The 16,874-nt window shown below is 36.1% G+C and overlaps 1 protein-coding gene across 2 annotated transcripts in view; it reads right to left on the reverse strand.

The window, feature by feature from the left end:
• Positions 1-16,357, reverse strand: part of ltk (leukocyte receptor tyrosine kinase) — a 74,468-nt gene extending 58,111 nt beyond the window's left edge. The window contains exon 1 of one of the 2 annotated variants that reach the window (XM_017302620.1): positions 15,916-16,357. In XM_017302620.1, the coding sequence (XP_017158109.1) occupies positions 15,916-15,958 (43 nt within the window). In that variant the 5' untranslated portion in view covers positions 15,959-16,357. The remainder of the gene's footprint in view (positions 1-15,915) is intronic. The other variant, XM_017302621.1, reaches the window with a different exon arrangement.
• Positions 16,358-16,874: the final 517 nt, after the last annotated feature.

Consider the following 16,874-nt stretch of genomic DNA (forward strand, 5'->3'; position numbering starts at 1 on the left):
ATCTTCATCCGCTCCCCAAACGTCTTCCTCAGTGATGTCAGCTTCACCCACACGGGAAAACTAATAGCACCCATCACATGACGGCGGAAAATTGACCTTTCTGCGCTCCATCTGATGCCAAAACTAAAGCTAAACTTAATATTCAATAAAATGCGCCTTGCTCTAAATTACATTAAATACTAAGTTACTGAGAGAAGAAGTCCAGAAATGCATTTTTTATAACGTACTGATGATTGATACAAGAATTCAGCCAATTATAAGGCTGAGTCCTTTTGACATTCCTGCTGTGTCTCTGAGCAGCAAAGGCTCTTCTTACTCAGTGTCTGAATAGATTTTTGCATGAGATTTTCCAGATAGTCGCTTTGCAGTAAAACACCGTTTGTGTTCATTACTTGAAATAAAACCTTCATTTGTCAGGTTTTATAGGAGGAGTTCATGGAGGAAACCTAAAACTGGTTTGATGCTTATCCAATCAAATAAAAAGTAAAAACCAGACAAGGTTTTATCAGATGGTTAACTCCCAGTTCACTCTTTTTCCATAACTCAGACGTATTTTGAAAGCGTCAACCATTTGAACTCTTTTGAACAAATACGAATGTAACTGGAAGGCAACCGTACATACCAGCACGATCATGAGCCATAAATATACTTTGCATCTTTAATTTTCTGTCAGTAAGTTGGAGACTTGTCAGTGATTAGAGGCATTCGAACACAACCACACAAACTGAGAAATCCACAAAATGCTCTTAAGCTGTCCTTAACGAGGTCTTTCACACAACGTGGGAACGATTACTGACAGCTTTTGTCACATATTTCTTGGCTTCTGCTCAAAGGCACGTTCGCACTTATTTTATGGACCTGCAGGCCTCCAACTTTTATATAATGTGTTTAGCTGCAGAGGATTATCAGTAAAGTGTCACTCTTGAAACATTTTATTACTAGTTTCGGCTCAGTTTGGCTCTCTTGTCTTCAGCTCTTTTGCTTTGGCCAGTTTTCTACATGCAGCACAGGGAACACGAACACATCAGATTTGACCTTTAACCTACAAAGTTTTCTTCACCCATATATGACCTGAACTGTCAATTTTTAAACCATAGGAAATTAAATCTGCCCTCCATTTTCAGCTATAACAACTTCTGGAACAGCTTTCCATAACGTTTTGCATGGATATAAGTTAAATATGTCCAAGTTGTCTCCTGAACGTCTTGTAAGCATTATTTCATGGTTAGTGGTTGGAAACAGGCTAGTAAGGGATTAGGCAACCCATTTAAAGGACATCCAGCATATCCACATCTGGCTAAGGAAGTTCACTCTAAAAGCAGACCATAATATGCTGAGGAAAGTCTAAGGGTCAGACATTTTTAGGAGTGAATTTACAGAAAAGTATATTTATAAGATTTCACAGCATGTTTGAGAGAAGGAAACTTTTGATCCACAAAAACATAAAGATCAGACTTAAAGGTGACCTACACCTCAAATTCAACAGATTAGGATGGGTCTATTGACTATACAAAACATGTTTATTACATGCTTTTCTTACACAAAATCATTCTTGACAATAAGAATTTATTCTCCACAGTTTTGTCTATTTTGAGCTCTTTCAGGGCGTTTTGTAACTTTAAATCCAGGTAAGCTGCTGTTGGCCGTGCCCCCAAATCAACATTTAAACTCGTACGTGAAATTGGCTGCAAGCAATTATACAACTACATGTTTGAAAAGCAGAAGTGGAGCCTCCTGCACAAGCAAGAAGAATGCAGCAAGTGGTTTCTAAATGGCAAGTCAACAACAAAACACGTGTCTTTTCCAGCAGTCATTGTACAGCGGTAAAACCAGCTGACCAAACTTGCTGGAGCTTTACTTGGGCTGCTAGGTCACGGTTTTGCCAGGGTTGCTAGGTAACAGTGCAGTGTCTGCTGATTTGTGACGTTACATTCTGGAGGTTTTTGAAATGACTCATTTTCCGGACACCAAAAAACAGAAAAATTTTGCTAAAAACCAGCTGGGCTTTTTCTACTGCTGTATTTAGAAGCAGTAGAAACACAAATGGAAGAACAAAAATGTGCAAGATGTTAATTTTGTCAGAGCAAAGTCGACAAATACAGCCTTTAGGGTTATCCATATGACAAACTGGTGGTGAAATCTTCATGGTTTGGGAAGCTGTGGACGTTACCATCATAAGATCCACCATGTACTTCAGAAAAATGTGAAATCATCTGCAAGAAAATTAAAGCTAAGACTCAACTCTGCAACCTGACAGAGATGGATGACATGAAAGAAGATCCATGGTGGGAAAAAAGAAAGTCCTGGACAAAGATAAAGCCCAGATCTTTATCTCACTAAGATGCTGTGGAGTGACTTGAAACAGGCTGTAAATTCAAGAAACTCCTCAAACATCTCACAGCCAAGAGCGAAGAGAAACTTTCTGAAGACCAAAGAAGCATAAGAAGCATCTTCCTGATGGTTTTTCAGAAAAGCGACAAAACACATTTTTAATCCTCCAATGCAAAGAGAAACTATTTATCCATCAGATCGACTGATTGTTTACAACCTCAAAAAACAGAGTAAAAAACTTAAAAGATTTTTGAAACATCAAAAGAAAGCTCAACTTTGATGCTAAGATTTTATCCGCCTGGGATATGAACTTTTACGTGGATCAGATCCTTAAGTGCTCCTGGAGTAAATCCATTTGGATGTGAAACCCACACGCTCCCACAGTTAAAGCGTAAAACAATTCAGAAAAGACGTTTGTTCTGTCAATATCTACAGCTAAGCTAACAGCAACAGCAGCATAGACTTTCAGTTTTGATCACAGTTAATAATCAAAACATCACACTGTTCATTTCATGGCCTAAAATGTTTGTAAAGTTTTTACACACTTTAGACACATTTTTAAAACTAGAAATTTGCTTCTCAGAAACTTCTACTCTTGAAAAAACAGCCTCAGAAAATAAGATGCATTTAGTTCACATTAATGCAATAAAAAGGCAAAAATTCCCCCACAGTTGGTCCCATGAGAAACTACAATTCAATAAGTATCACAGAAATGTCCTCTGGTAATTCAATTAAAATATTTATTACAAAAACGCTTATCTGAAGATTTGAAGATCTGATTGATTCCCATAACACTTTCAAAATGGAGGCTCACGTTTTGGATCTTACATTTTTAGTTACTACTGCTGATTAAATGCATGTTAAACTCAGTTTCGACACTAAAAACGTGTTTCTTTTCGGAAAAGAGTGACCTCTTTTCTCACCACCTATCAAAAATCAGTCACTGACATTACTAATTAAAAAATAACACACTAAACTAAAGCTTTATTTTTTTGTCTTGATCACTATCACGACTGGGAAACTTTTGTAGATTTCTCTGTTATTATTATCAATATTATTATTCAGACTAACACATTCTTTATTATCAACTGATCAGATTTATTAAAAACAATCACTCATCTGAAAGACTACAGCACTTAATACTCAAAATATTAAAGAAAAGGATTCAATTTTAAGATTTGTTTAGTTTATTGCTCTCTCAGGACTCTAAGGAAAGAGGTTTGTTTCTAAGTTTTGTCTTTAATCTGAAGTTTGACAATAAAATGAAGAATAAATTCAAAGTCTCCGCCTACGATTCAACAGCTTATAAAACCAGAACCACCAGGGACAGAACTGGAAAAAGTACCAGGTACTTGTTTACGTTCTCCTTGACTTGTTCCTTATGCATTGGAAATTGAAACCAGGTGATATTTAAAGCACAAATCTCAGGTGTTGAGCAAAACAAAAAACCTTTTAGGGTAAGTAAGAAAATAGTTTTATAAATCCCACTGTGCTTATACTTTATAAAGGAGTAGTATTTTAATTAATCAAGATATTAAGTCGTTTTTTTGAGTGTATTTAAAAATTGAGTTGCGTCAACGTCAAATATTTGTGCTCAATTTTGAAGTTAAATTTATGTTATCTTATAAATGATTGGCAAAAACTGTATCCACTTTTACATAAAAGCTTCATCTTGCACTAAAATGTGGTATTTTTTCCCCATCTCAGAATCCAATATGGCCGCCTCAGTAGAGCTAAGTGAAGTAAAAAACAAGTTTATTTGTAGTGCCTAATTACAACAGTTTGAAAAAGAGTGATTCAGACAAATGTAGCATAGTACATGATGCAAACAAACAAAAAACAAAGAAAAACTGAAACCAGAGTTAAAAGGAGACATCAGCAGGGGCTGATCAGCCAATCAGAGGCAGAAGTGAGTTAATACTGGAGCTGTGTAATTTTGATTACAGAGTGGAAATATTTATTCTATTAATTCTAATAATTATTCTATAACAAGCTCCTTAGACTAGAGAGAGACCAACGAGGTCAGTCTGTTACTCTTCAGAGGGCAACTGCATGATTTTCACATTCAAGGTTTCATTCTAATGAATAAATACAGGCTTTTTTTAAAGTAAACATACAAAGTTATAACTATTCACTGACTGTTTCAATACTTTCTAAGTTGTAGAACAGATAAGAGGATATTAACCTGCATAAACGGTTAAATTTATTGTTTGTGTGCACATTTTATATTTGACCATCTATATTCTCTATACAGGGCTGCACAGTGGGGCAGTTGGTAGAGCTGTTGCCTTGCAGCAGGAAGGTTCTGGGTTCGATTCCCGGCCCCGGTCTTTCTGCATGGGGTTTGCATGTTCTCCCTGTGCATGGTGGGTTTTCTCCGGGTACTCCGGTTTCCTCCTACAGTCCAAAAACATGACTGTCAGGTTAATTGGTCTCTCCAAATTGTCCCTAGGTGTGAGTGTGTGTGTGTGCATGGTTGTTTGTCCTGTGTGTCTCTGTGTTGCCCTGCGACAGACTGGTGACCTGTCCAGGGTGACCCCGCCTCTCGCCCAGAACGTTAGCTGGAGATGGGAACCAGCAACCCTCCTGACCCCACTGAGGGACAAGAGTGTAAGAAAATGGATGGATGGATGGATGTTCTCTATACATATATAAAAAAACGGATTTCCCTCATACATTTAAATATCTTCACTGAGTGAAGTGGCGCAAAAGTCAAATTTCTTGTTTTCGCACAAAAATGTGATGATGAAAGCTGATTCTGATCGTTTTCGTCTAAAATGAAACCAGCTTCAAATTGATTGCGCCCCAACTTTTTATAATTAAAATATAATCACTTTCTTGTGAAATAAATCAAATTTAAACTTATTTTTGTTCTTGAACGCCACCTTTTTGGGAGAATAAAGGTTTAAAAATACGAATGTTTTACATCAAAGTGTAAATGTCATTTTCCACTCTGATTCATTAAATGTGGCATGTTTTTGTACTTTCTAATGGATTTCACGCTAACTAAATAAATGTGTTTGTGACATAATTGGATATTTATTAAGGTTTTTAATTAGTTTAAAAATAATCCACCCATTTTTTACTTTTTTTTCACACAAAAACAGTTTTACTATTGTTTGCAGCCAGATGCAGATCTGAAGACGCGTTCATGTGCTGTGAATCAGGCCTCCAGCATTTAACAATTAAGCCCCATAATTCAATTTATAGTTTAATTGGTTGCAGCTTGGCTCCATTTAACTGGCTTACTGTAAGAGCTGCACAAACATGTCACCCTTTTACAGAAAAAAATGTTTTTTAAAACATGCCATTCAGTTTTCTTTTTCATAGACAAGAAAATACAAAAACAAGGCTTTGCAGGCAACGTCCATGACATTTATATAACATATAAATTCAATATTGCCACAATTCAGCTGACAAAAAGAAAATGTTCTGACTGAAATGTTTTCACTTCTGTCAGATGATGTGGCAATCTTTATGCGTTTTCACATAATGGGTTGCAATAGAAATGTTTAGAAATGTACTTTTATTTTCTCCCTGCAAATGTAGAACATACAAGTAGTTTTCATTATTGAGTTGAAGACAGTCGATTACACTTTTACAGTCGATTGTTGCTACATTTCTTACATGGCATTTTGACATTTGCAGCCTAATAAAATAGATCTAAATAAAAAAATAATTGGTATTTTGAGCAATTATTAATGAAAAAACTGAAAAATAGCCAAAACCTGCATTTATTTATATATATTTTATTAAAACTTCATTTTTTTCTTTATCATTTTTAGTCAAAGTTTTTAAAAGCCATTGTTGAAGGTCAGGAGAGCCACACACAACACACAACAACTAACGACTTGAGTGACTCATTCAAAATGCATTTACCCAATTAGAAAACTCTTGTCACTGGACATTACCAGTTAAACTAAATGCATGTACCAAACTCATGTCTAAAGCACACATTATCGTGAAGCTCTCAGCACTTCTAAACCGTGAACCCATTATTTTGTGGAACAAACAGGAAAATGGAAAATGAACTGAATCAGAGACTTGGTGAGTTTTCTGACCTGCAGAGTTCATCGTCACCGTGACTCACCACTTTACTGCAGTTAAGTGGAATCGGCTGTCCAGCGACTTCCCAGAGATTATTGCTGACATAGTGCTAATTTAATACTTCCTGAAATATGGGGAAAATTAAAAACACATGGATGAGTCGGTGACGGGGAGTGTTGTTTGTTCTCTTGCTCTATCAGGTCTGTTCCAACATGCTATTGTTTTTGCACTGTGACGGGATCTCCACCCTCTCCTATTGGAAACGATCTGTGCAAACAGAACGGACAAACTAGAGACGTTACTTAGAGAAACACTTTACTGCCAAAAGTATTCACTGACCTGCCTTAACTCACACATGAGCTTAAGTGACGTCCCATTCCTAACCCATGGGGTTCATTCAGTAGGACACTGGTCCAGCCTTTGCAGCTTGACCGGCTTCTACTCTTCTGGGAGGCTCTCCACGAGGTTTAGGAGTCTTTATGGGGATTTCTGACCATTCTCCCAGAAGCACATTTGTGAAGTCACACACTGATATTGGACGAGAAGGTCTGGTTTCTAATTCATCCTAAATGTGTTGAGGTCAGGACTCTGTGCAGGCCAGTCGAGTTCATCCACACCAGGCTCTGCCATCCATGTCTTCATGGATCTGCTTTGTGCTCTGGTGAGCAGCCATGTTGGAAGAGGAAGCGGTTAGCTCCAAACTGTTCCCACAAAGTTGGGAGCTTGTCTAAAATGTCTTGGCATGCTGAAGCATTCAGCGTTCCTTTCACTGAAACTAAGGGGCAAACCTCCTGAAAAACAAGCCCATGGCATAATGCCTCCTACACCAAACATTACATGTGGCACAATGCAGTCAGACAAGCTCCGTTCTCCTGGCAAACACCAAACCCAGACTCATCCATCAGATTGCCAGATGGAGAAATGCGATTCGACAATATAGTGTATGTTACATGAGGATAGGAGGTGAATATATATAGAATCAACCTTTAAAACTATTGTTTTCCAACATTAAGTTTGTCAAAATGTATTTTAAAATATGAAAACTGAACCACAGGTAAACTGTTTTCTATATCATTTGTCTGACACAAGTTACTTACTCGCTTTTAATGGGTTATGATAGTTTTTTTTATGTCCAAGGTTGTGATATAGTTGCAGTTAAAGTTGACATTTCTGTGAGTAAAACAAGTGAAATCCAGTTTTTGTCGTAAATTGTACCATGAGTGTTGTGTTATAAAGACAGATGATGTTAAGTACAACAGGTTTTCAGCCAAAAAAACAAAATTATGATGTCCATTGTGTGAGATTTAGGTGTTTATTCTGGTGTAGGCGGTTTTTCTTTTATTTATTGTAACTGTCTGGACATGTTTGAAGATTTGCTGCTCTCAAAGAAAGGTTGGAATACAAATACAGTCGATCAATCAGACTATTTATGTAGGACTTTTTATGCTAATAAAAATGCAAAGACTGTTGCAGCTTAAAAATAAAAGTAAAAAACAACAGTAGACTAATACAGACACCATCATTCGAGGAAACATTTTAAATCTAATAAAAAACTTTCTAATCAACTCCTTACTTTATGAAGAACCACTGATAATCTTCATAAGATCTTTTGCATTTCAGTTTTAGGACTGATTAGAACATATCTGAATGGTATGATAGTTGGACACATACTAACGTTTATATTTTTATATAAATGTTAGATTAACTTTGTACATTCAGGCCTTTTTGACTCGGTTTTATTCGTTTTCTGCAATATTGCTGACAAAAAGACAAACAGTGAAATAAAAAAGCAATAATCCACAAGCTGCGCGCAGAAAAATCCTATCCTATGGTTATTGTAAAGTCCATTTTAATGTACAGACACACAAATCTGCTCTGATCCTGAAAGAAACCACACACGTCTTAAAGATAAATAACACATGCCATCTGTTCTACTTTTAAAAGTTCACCAAGCAGCTCAAATGACAAGATGGGATCCAGCTCTGAAGGCCGACATGCTGGAGTGGAGCGCAGCAGTTTAATTACGGTTTTCCAGAGGGAGCCTTCCAGGTACAGTTTCATCAGTTATGGTCACTCCTAGAGTTCACAATGTTTATCTAGATAATTATAATCCACTGGGGGCTGCCGCTCGTTATGCATGCGCAGCATTAGACAGCGCCAAACATTTAATTAAGAAGCTCCACAGCAACAAGTCGGTTTAAAATAAACACCTGCAGTATTTGAGATGTCTGCGTGATTCAGCCATTGCGCTGTATGAAAGATGATTCTTTGTTACAGATTTAGTACCAGGTATTAATAAGTTGAGTAAATACACAAAACTTTATTATTAAAGCACTGCAAAAATAGAAAATAGTACCAAGTATTTCTGGTGCAGTTTCCAGTGCAAATTTCAGTGTCTTAATACTGAAATTACAATAAAACTAACTTGAAAATAACTTTTCAGAACAAAATGGGAGCTAGTTTTAAGTCAACAGTTCCTTAATATTAAAGTTCTAGTTCCACTGGCAGATTATTTTACTCATAATAAAGACATTTTACCAAGTTACATAATCTGCCAGGGAAACTAGCACTTTATCCTTCTGTTGTCATGTGATCAACAACAGGATGTTACTACAGGCGAAGACGACAAACAGGAAGTGGTAGGAGGACGAGGTCGCAGTGAGTTCTTTATCGACTTATCACATGAACAAACTTATTCACGCTTGATTTTAATTGTGTTTCTTATTTAATGGGAAAACCGCAGTTACCATTTTGTGGTTTTCTTTTGACATTAGCGGAATATCAACGTTTCGTGCACATTAATGGAAACTTAGCTAATAATATAAAGCACATGAGAAAGTTTGCTTCTTAAATTTGACTGTTTACCAAAATTCATCCAAAATAATTTAAAAGACTATCACAAACATTATTCTACTGCTTTTTGTTTTATTTACTCTAATTATCTAGATCCTGATACATTTCTAACATGATACGTTTTCACACAACTGTAAATTTGAATATTTTTTTATTCTCAAGGCCCAATAGAAAAAATTTATCAATGCATTTCCAACAGTCAACACCGTCCACAATCGTGACATTGTTTACTTCCTCTGTATCCTATTTTCCTCAATTATGCTTTTTTTTGCCCACAGTTGTTCACACTTACTAAAAGGCAGAAAACATCTTGAAGCCACAGTCACACTTGAAAGGAACTTCAGCGCAGCTGGGTTATCATCTATCTGCTCTCCAACCAGGTCAGAAATGGCCCTCAGGCGTCTCTTTGATCCTCCATTCTCGTATTTTTATGAACATTGTGTTAGTATCATTACACTTAACTACGCGTGAGCAGCAGAGGTTCTAACCCTCTGTTTATTCCTTCTTTGTGCGGCAGATAACCAGCGAATGGAGACTTCAGGGAAACAAGCGGGACAAATGGAGTCTTTAAATGTTGGACCCACCATCAGACAATGGAGATTTTATGTAATGTGACTTAAAGATGGAGACATATGGGTCATATTTTCTACAAGTAATGTTTCATCACTGCAAAAATACAAAATCCGAGCAAGTATTTTGATCCAGTGTCTGCAAATATATTGATATTTGCACCAGAAATAACTATTTCCATTTGCAGATCATTTCAGTTTAAACATGAGAAAAATGGAACGTGAAATAATCTGCCAGTGAAACTAGAACTTTTTATTAAGGGATCATTTTTACTCAAAGCAAGTTCATACGTCACGTTGAAAAGTTGCTGGTAAGTTTGATCTTTTTTTTTACTGTCCCGCAACATTTGTGCTAGAAATCAAAATTACTTGGTAAGATTTTGTATTTCTGCAGTGCAGAGAGCAAATCCATGTTAAGTCCAACATTTCTGAGTGGAAAACCAATCAAGTCTCACATATTTGAGGGAAATCCTGGATAAATCTTAAGTTATTCAAAAGAAAGGTTAAAAAAATTATTTAATATAAAAAAATATGCAGTAAATCCAAATCTTGTCTTTTTCCGATGGTATTTTCACATCAGATAATGTGATCCATATCCAACTTTTTCTACATCTAAAAGGACCAATTCCTATTTTTTACCCCCAAAAATCTAAATTAGGCCACTTCAACATGTAAATCAGATATATATCTATTTTAATAATGTCTGCAGTCTGAACTCTTATGACGCATCTTATCAAACTTTTAAGCCACTGATGCGTCATAATTCTGCACCAAATGAAGCAAATCAGGACGAAAACAATGTCTGAAAACTGGAATTATGAAAAATATTAAATAAGTAAATTTCCCAGCAGCCACCAAAGATGCTTCACGCGTAACATCTGCACCGAGCCGAACACTGATTTCAACATTTCCCTCTTGTTTTGGGAGACTTCAAATGTGTTTTTTGTTAAATTTAGTAGCATTTAGATAATTTCCTCCATCTTCTGTCTTCTCTTGATCAGTACAGGAGATTGTTCCCACATGTACTCCACACCCTTTACCTGCCACAAATTCCTGCTGCTCATTCTGAATGTAGCTGTAGGCCTCTTGGCTGCTTTCCTGACCAGTTTTCTTGTCTTTTTATTTGTTCTGGAGGGACTTCCAGTTCTCTACGTCACAATTTTCTCCGCTTGAATAGGACTGTCTACTAAAACTTTGGAAATTATTTTGTGAACGTCTCTTGCCCATGAGATGCTATTGGGAGCTAACGCAATGTTTGGAAAAGCAAAGAATAATTGGAAGCTTTAAAATGAGTTTAAATAAAGTGGTTAGTTATAAACAGTGACATTCTAATTATGGCTAAAATGATTAATCTGATTAATCGTGATGAGACGATTATTTCTCTAAACGTCAACTATTTTAGCAAACGATTAATTGTTAACTAGAGTAAACAGACTTAAAATAGTCTATTTGCTGAAAAAACTACTTATTCAAAGCAGTAATTAAGTCAAAACTACAAAATATTTATACATTTTGCATTTAAAATAAAAACATCTGTGTGTAAACATGTTTTTGCTTCATCTGATTCAAGTTCACTGAAGGAATGCTATTTAGTTATATTTTAGGCAATAAAATGTTTATTTTCTTATTTTAAAAAAAAAGGGAATTATGTGCTTATTTGCATATTTTAATGTATTAACGTGTCTTTCTTCTCTTTAATGCGTTTTTATATATTGATGTAGTTATAAAGCAGTAAAATCTCCACAACCTTTGACCTCATCAGGTCATTCCTGAGTCTTGGTAAATCTCCGCCAAACTCCCTCCTTTGCTCATAATATTGAGAAATATGAACGGATGTCGAGGAAATGAGAAATAAATCACAATAACTCATAAAGCTGAACTTTTAAAGAAACAATATGAGCGAAGGAGCGGAAAGTTCACGCCTGTAATAATGCAAACCTGCGCAGCGTCGCGTTTTTTCATATAAAGGTTCAATAATCGCACTTCATCATGTAGACGTTGCCATTTTCATAAATGTGTTTATATCGTTTCCTCTTGACTGTTTATACTGTTTTTAAATCATAACTTTTCCAACTTTATGTTTGATCATCCTTTGATTTAAATGTCTCCTGCTAGAAGAGTAAAAAATAAAAACACTTCAGTTTTTGTGTTTTTCTGCTTTCAGAAAACAAGTTTCTGGTTTTAAAAATGTATTAATTTGACAAGGCAGGTCAAAAATAATGACTATTGATTCCTGTCAATACCAACTGTTAGTTATTTTGACAAGCTGCTCATCAATGGATATAAGATCTTTAGTGAATAACCGTCATAAAAGTGGAGAAAGAATAAAATGGAATTAGAAAAAACGCAATGAAAAGAAATTTAATTTTACATATTTAAAAAAATTTAGTAAAAATGTAAAAGGAAAAATACAAATTTAACATATAATTATTATTAAATCACGAAATTTGGCAACTATTTCTGACTTCATCTAGTTTTTAGTACAAATATATTACTACATTTTGAATAAGACAAAACTAACAAGTTTTCAACAAGATATAGAAGCTTGTTTTAAGTGAGTAATTTTAATATTGATTTTAAAAAATGGACATGTTATTTATCTTACAGCATGAGAAAAATGTCTTGTTATGCAAGTGGAAGCAATACTTTTAAACTCAATATTAAGGAATTATTGACAAGCTCCTATGTCTTTCTGAAAAGTTATTTTTTGCTTTATTCCAAGCCCAAAAATGTATTTGAACTAGAAACTAGAATAAAAATACTTGCAGTGAAGGATCTTTGTGTTGTTTTGGTGTGAATGATGAGTCACGAGAAAAGACAGCAAAACGGAAACAAACGAGTTAGAAACCATGGCGACGTGACTGAACAATCATCATAAAACAGAGGCAATAATAAAAACATGAAAAATCTGAACTAAAACACAAATTAACAGCAATAATAAACAGAAAGATTCACTGAATAACTCCAGAGGAATGCAGGAAAGTTAATTAACACTAAGGAAGTTGAACTAAGATTCAAATAGAGATCTGAGTGAAATGAATCCAGAATATTTGGTAGCCTAAATATAAAACACAAGAGTGAACCAAAATACTCAAACATTGTAAAACAAATCTCCACTTTTATAACATTTTCTGTCCTTTTCAGTCCTCATTTATATCTTTCTTTCGATTTCCCTTGAAACATTTCGATTACCTTGAGAATGAACAGTGATTATTTATTTATGTTTTTGTTGTTTTTTTTATAAGTGCATTGAATCGCACAGTAAATATGCTGATTGGTGGGAAGGTTGTTCAGATGGTGAAGCTGAAGTGGACCAGCACACGGACCCAGCTGAGTTTTTCCACTGCGTCTTTCTGTGGCCAGTCAACACGGAGTGGGTGCCCAGTGGGCTGAAGCTGGGTGCATTTCATCACATCCACTGCAAAACCAAAACCACCTGGTGGAGCTTAACCTCGAGAAACTGCTTTTTTATTTTCATCGTCATGGTGACACAAAGCGTCGTCGGGTCCATTTTAATGGGGTTTTAGATGCCGAAGATTTTAGATCAAATTATGATGAAAAGTAGCTTGAAAGTGTAAAAACGGTATGCATGGTGCTGTCTGTGCAAACAAGAATGCATTGTGAAGTCTGTTATATTCAAAATAAAGAGGACATTTTTCCCTTTATGGAGCGTTTGTGTTATTGGTCAAACATTAAATAAGTGAATATCAGTGAAAGATAACCTGATTAAACACAAAAAAGATTTAAAGTTATTGTTTCGTGTTAAAGAGAAGAAAAAGCAATTCAAACATTTCAAAAACACAAAATCTGACCAAATATTTTACTCTAGTTTCTAGTGCAAATACCTTAGTAAACTTAAAAAAGGACGAAACGAACATACAAATAACTTTGAAGCTTGTTTTCAGTGAACAATTTCTTAACATTGATGGCAAAGTACTAACTTCACTGGCAATTTATTTCACCTATAACAACATATTTTCCCATAAGTGAAATAATCTGTATTGGAACTAGAACTTTTTCATCAATATTAAAGAATTATTGACTTAAAACAAGCTCCTTCATCTTACAGAAGAGTTACTTGTAAGTTAGCTTTGTCTTATTTCAAGTGTGCCACGACATCTGCAGTAGAAACTAGACAAATAAATACTTGGTAAGATGTTGTGTTTTTGCAGTGACCCAACGTGGAATCACTGATATTGACTCGTTTGTCGGCTCATTGGGTCTCAGTTACTTTGGGTTTTCTTGTAAACCACATTGAGCTCCATTATCTACAAATGGAGAAAATATGGAGCGGCGGTGAACAGGAAGCCACAATCACATCAATCAACTCATCCAGGACGTCACAAAGAAACAGAAAACAAGATGTGAATGTACTGCAAGCCTAATTTAAAGTCAAAGTCAACCATTAGAAAGGAGGATTTTGTTAAAGTGGTTTCACTGGAAAAGATCCGAATCCAAAACATCTGCTGACCCAAATCAGCACAAAGCTCTTTTTTCACCAAAAAAATTTATTGATGAACTTTCAGACGAAAATAGAAATTTATTTATTTGTTTTTTGTGGATCCAGTTAAGTTAGGTGTATTTTTTGTATATTAATCAAAGTTAAGCATTGCTGCAGTGTAGTTTCATTTTCTTCTTGGTATATATTGGCCCTTGAATTTATTGCCCCAATTCGTATAATGCATCACTGCAAAAACACAAAATCAGTGAAAATATCTTGTAAAACTTGAAATGAGACAAAAGTAACTTACAAGTAACTTTAGATCAAGATATAGGAGCTTGTTTTTAGTCTTTAATGGTGATGAAAAAGTAGATTATTTCATTTAAACATCTCAAAAAGTCTGCCAGTGGAACAAGAACCTTTTCGTCAATATTAAGGAATAATTGACTCAAATGTCTAGTTGAAAAGTCACTTATGTGTTAGTACTCTTAAAATAAGAGAAACTAGACAGAAATACTTAAGATTTTGGGTTTTTGCAGCGTGTTTGTGAACATGAACCTGGAGTGTTTGAATTCAAAAAGACTCAATTTGTCACTGAACAGCAACAGCGAACAAATTCCTCTGGTTTTTCCTCCGACGTCGTAGGAAGATGTTTTATTTACAGCATTAACTGCTTTTGTTTTCCCGACAAACATTCACACATGCAGCTCAGGACATCACACAGTGCAGAATGCAGGAAAACAACTGATGTCATAGAACATTTAGTGACTTTAAAAACATAAACACCCTGGATAAAAAATTCCTTAAGCACTTGTCGGAACTGGAAAACCAACCCCAGTCTGTGCTGCATGCCGCATTCGCCCCTGGACTTGGACGGAGTGGGAGAACTGACTTAATGCTGTGAAATTTGGCAAACGCTCACCCTGGGCACTTTTAAGTGACTGACTGCAGTAAGAGCCACTTCCAGAGATCCATGCAGCGGCTTTAACTTCCCAGGCTGCAAGGGGGAGGACTTGCTAATGTGAGCTCTGCTTGTTAAAGAAAAATGAGGGCTTGTTGAAGAAGAAGAAAAAAAAGTTGCCTCTATATGCCAACCCCCCTCCTTAGAATCCATTCGATTGATTAAACTATTTCTCAACTAAAGAAATTATACATTTTTAAGCAGTGATTGAGATAACATGATAGCTTGATTGGAAATATGCACTTATATGTGCAGTAAAGCAGGCAAACATATGAAAATGATGCTCTTAAACAAAAACATTCTGGTTTAGACGTTATTTATATCTTCCTATCTAAGCTGAAGTCACATTTTCTCCATTTAGTCCAAACAAACCCAGCAGCGGTGTGTTTTATGCTGACAGGCAGGGAAGCAGTTTTCGTGCCAAGTCTTGTCCCCCTGCTGCAGTGTAAATGAATGTAAATCAAATTCTTTCAAGTATTCCTCTTGGGGGGGGGGGGGGGAAATGACAGCTACACAGATGCCAGGATTGTTATTAAAATGTTTTTCTCACAGTGCGTGGAAACTGAGGTGAGAAGGGATGAAATCACGCCCCAACAGGAGAACAAATAAAACCCCAAATCCAGGTTACACATTTAGAAACTACAAATATTAATAAAAAAAACACAACTTTGATTCTTTAAAGCTATAGAAGTTACAAATAAATGAGAACTTACTTAAGAAAATCACGATGGGGAGATGCGTCCTCCTAAAATCCATGACTTTCCTGGTTGCACGGCCACAGCGAGCGGAGCTTCTGGTTCATTTACTCCCGCATCAACGCGTGGGTCTGACCGCCTGGACGCGCCTCGGCAGACGGACACATGCGCGCTCCTCCGGCCGGACTGTGGAGTTATTTCTCCAAGTTGCGCACTGTTGTTGCCTTTACTCACTCCAGTGATGCTGATGATGCTGCTGCTGCTGCAGCTCCCGGTGACGACAGAGCCCCAAACCCTCCCCCCTCCGTTAGTCACCGCTCCTGCGGGGCTCTTCAGTCCCGCAGATGTTTCTGGTGCGTTTTAAAGGTTTGATGGCAGGATGTGAGCTCTTGGTCTCTGAAGAAAGCTGCGGGATCATAAAACTAATCTCAGTTTATGAGGTGATAATCTAAGAACAAACCGGAAGGTTGATAATAAAAGCGTCTGCTTCATTTTGACTATAATTAAGAGTAGCTTAAAAGCACAATTGCGTTTTTATGAGGTTAAATATGGCTCTCACGCAACTCCTTTCAAAGCTTTCAAGGCTGGGGCTTGTTAATGGGAATCTGCCGGTCGGCCAGGGGCGGTTCTTGTCTGAATGGTGCCCTGACGCGGCCCCCCCCCCCCCCTTCCTTCAAACCACAGTTGGTAGAAAAAATTGTTACATTTACTTTAGTAAATTTTCGGAAAAAAATACTTTTACTTCAGTAAAATGTCTGGATACTCTATCCACTGTAACTCTGCTGAATGAAGAAAAAGCTTATTTTAACCACAAATTCACAAAACAGACACCTGCAGTTTTTGTTAAAATGTTATTGGTTTTAAACTGAAAGAAAAAAAACTATATTTTCCTGATCAGTTATTTTCATTTTTGCTTTTAAAATACCCCACATTTCTACATAAAAAGCCCAGTCTGATGATGTACTTTTAAAATATTA

Source organism: Poecilia reticulata, linkage group LG22 (assembly GCF_000633615.1).
Source record: "Poecilia reticulata strain Guanapo linkage group LG22, Guppy_female_1.0+MT, whole genome shotgun sequence".
Lineage (NCBI taxonomy): Eukaryota > Metazoa > Chordata > Actinopteri > Cyprinodontiformes > Poeciliidae > Poecilia > Poecilia reticulata.